This window comes from Coturnix japonica, chromosome 1 (assembly GCF_001577835.2).
Source record: "Coturnix japonica isolate 7356 chromosome 1, Coturnix japonica 2.1, whole genome shotgun sequence".
Classification (NCBI taxonomy): domain Eukaryota; kingdom Metazoa; phylum Chordata; class Aves; order Galliformes; family Phasianidae; genus Coturnix; species Coturnix japonica.
In genome coordinates, this window is record NC_029516.1 from 175,530,963 (window position 1) to 175,532,382 (window position 1,420).

The 1,420-nt window shown below is 51.6% G+C and overlaps 1 protein-coding gene across 1 annotated transcript in view; it reads right to left on the bottom strand.

Annotated features, from left to right (window-relative positions):
- Positions 1-212: 212 nt before the first annotated feature.
- Positions 213-1,420, bottom strand: part of SLCO2B1 (solute carrier organic anion transporter family member 2B1) — a 38,119-nt gene continuing 36,911 nt past the window's right edge. The window contains exon 15 of the mRNA XM_015852625.2: positions 213-760. Within this exon, the coding sequence (XP_015708111.1) occupies positions 586-760 (175 nt within the window). The 3' untranslated portion in view covers positions 213-585. The remainder of the gene's footprint in view (positions 761-1,420) is intronic.

Below are 1,420 nucleotides of genomic sequence, written 5' to 3' on the forward strand. Positions count from 1 at the left end.
GCTATTACTGCAAAATATGGCTGAGCTGATGCAGTGCTACAGGCCTGCAGCTGTTGGGTTTTCTGTCCTGGGATGGATAGAGGTTCCTTTTGGAGTCCACCCTTAATGCCCTCCCTCCAAACACCCCAATCTTACACCATGAGAGCAAAGAGAACAAGGACTGTTGGGAACTGAGGGGTAAGGAGAAACAGTCGCTCATGAAGACTTCTGGGTTCAGTACAAAACCAGTTCTTAAAAACCATTTATTACAAAACATTAAAAAAGAAACCCCACCAACTACTACATCTGGTATATGGCTGACGGTCAGTGCTGGCACCGCGGAGGCTGTCAGCAGGAACAAATGCTTTGGAGGATAGAAATGCAAAGAACTGCAGTGTCCAAAAGTTAATGTTTGTGCACCATTCAGGTGTAGAACAATGCATGGGAAGGCTCCTGAGGCAGTGCAGAAGGAAATGGGAAGCAGCTCCATCACTCCAAGCATCCATCCTTCACAGTTCGACTCAGGGTGATTCACGTGGCTTCACCTCCCTGGATGTGGATTGCAATTCACATTTCTCTTTCTTTTTTTTTTTTTTTTTGGTGGCATCAGACTTTGGATTCTGGGCTCTTTTGGGAGTTTTCTGCCAACTTTTTCTTCTCCGGGTCTGTTGTAGTCTCTGCTACATGGCTAGCATCCTTCTCCTGCCGCCTGAGGATCACGTACACCATCACAAAGCACAGGAAGGCACCCACCTCAAAGAAAAACTGGAGGCCGAGATACCTGCGGTGTGGGAACACAATAAATGAGGGGTGGGGAGAGGGAAATGGACAGGGAGAGGGAGAGGGAAGGGAAAGGGAAAAGGAGCAGGGGGAAAGGGGGGGCAGGGAAGGGAGAGAGGGGAGGGGAGGGAAAAAAGGAAAGGGAATCGGAAAGGGAAGGGGAAGGGGGAAGAGGACAGGGCAAAGGGGTTAGGGGGAAGGGGAAGGGAAGGAAATGATAAAGGCAAGGCAAGGGGAAAAGCAAAGGGCAAGAGGAATGGGGGGGGGGGGGGGGGGGGGGGAAGAGAGAGAGCGATGGAAGGGGAAGGAAAGGAAGGAAAGAGGAAAGGAAAGGGAAAGGAAGGGGAAAGGAAGGGGAAAGGAAGGGGAAAAGAAGGGGAACAGGAAAGGGAAAAAGAAGGAAGAGGAAAGGGAGAGAGAGGAGAGGAGAGAGAGAGGAGAGGAGAGAGAGGAGAGGAGGCAGAGGAGAGGAGAGCAGGAGAAAGGAGACGGAGAGAAGAGGAAGAGGAGAGGAGAGGAAGAGGAGAGGATGAGGAGAGGAGAGGAAGGAGGAGGAGAGGAGAGGAGAAGAGAAGGAGAGGAGAGGAGAAGGAGCAGGGAGGAGAGGAGAGGAGAGGAGAGGAGAGGAGAGGAAGAGCGACAGGAAGGAAGAGGAGAGGAG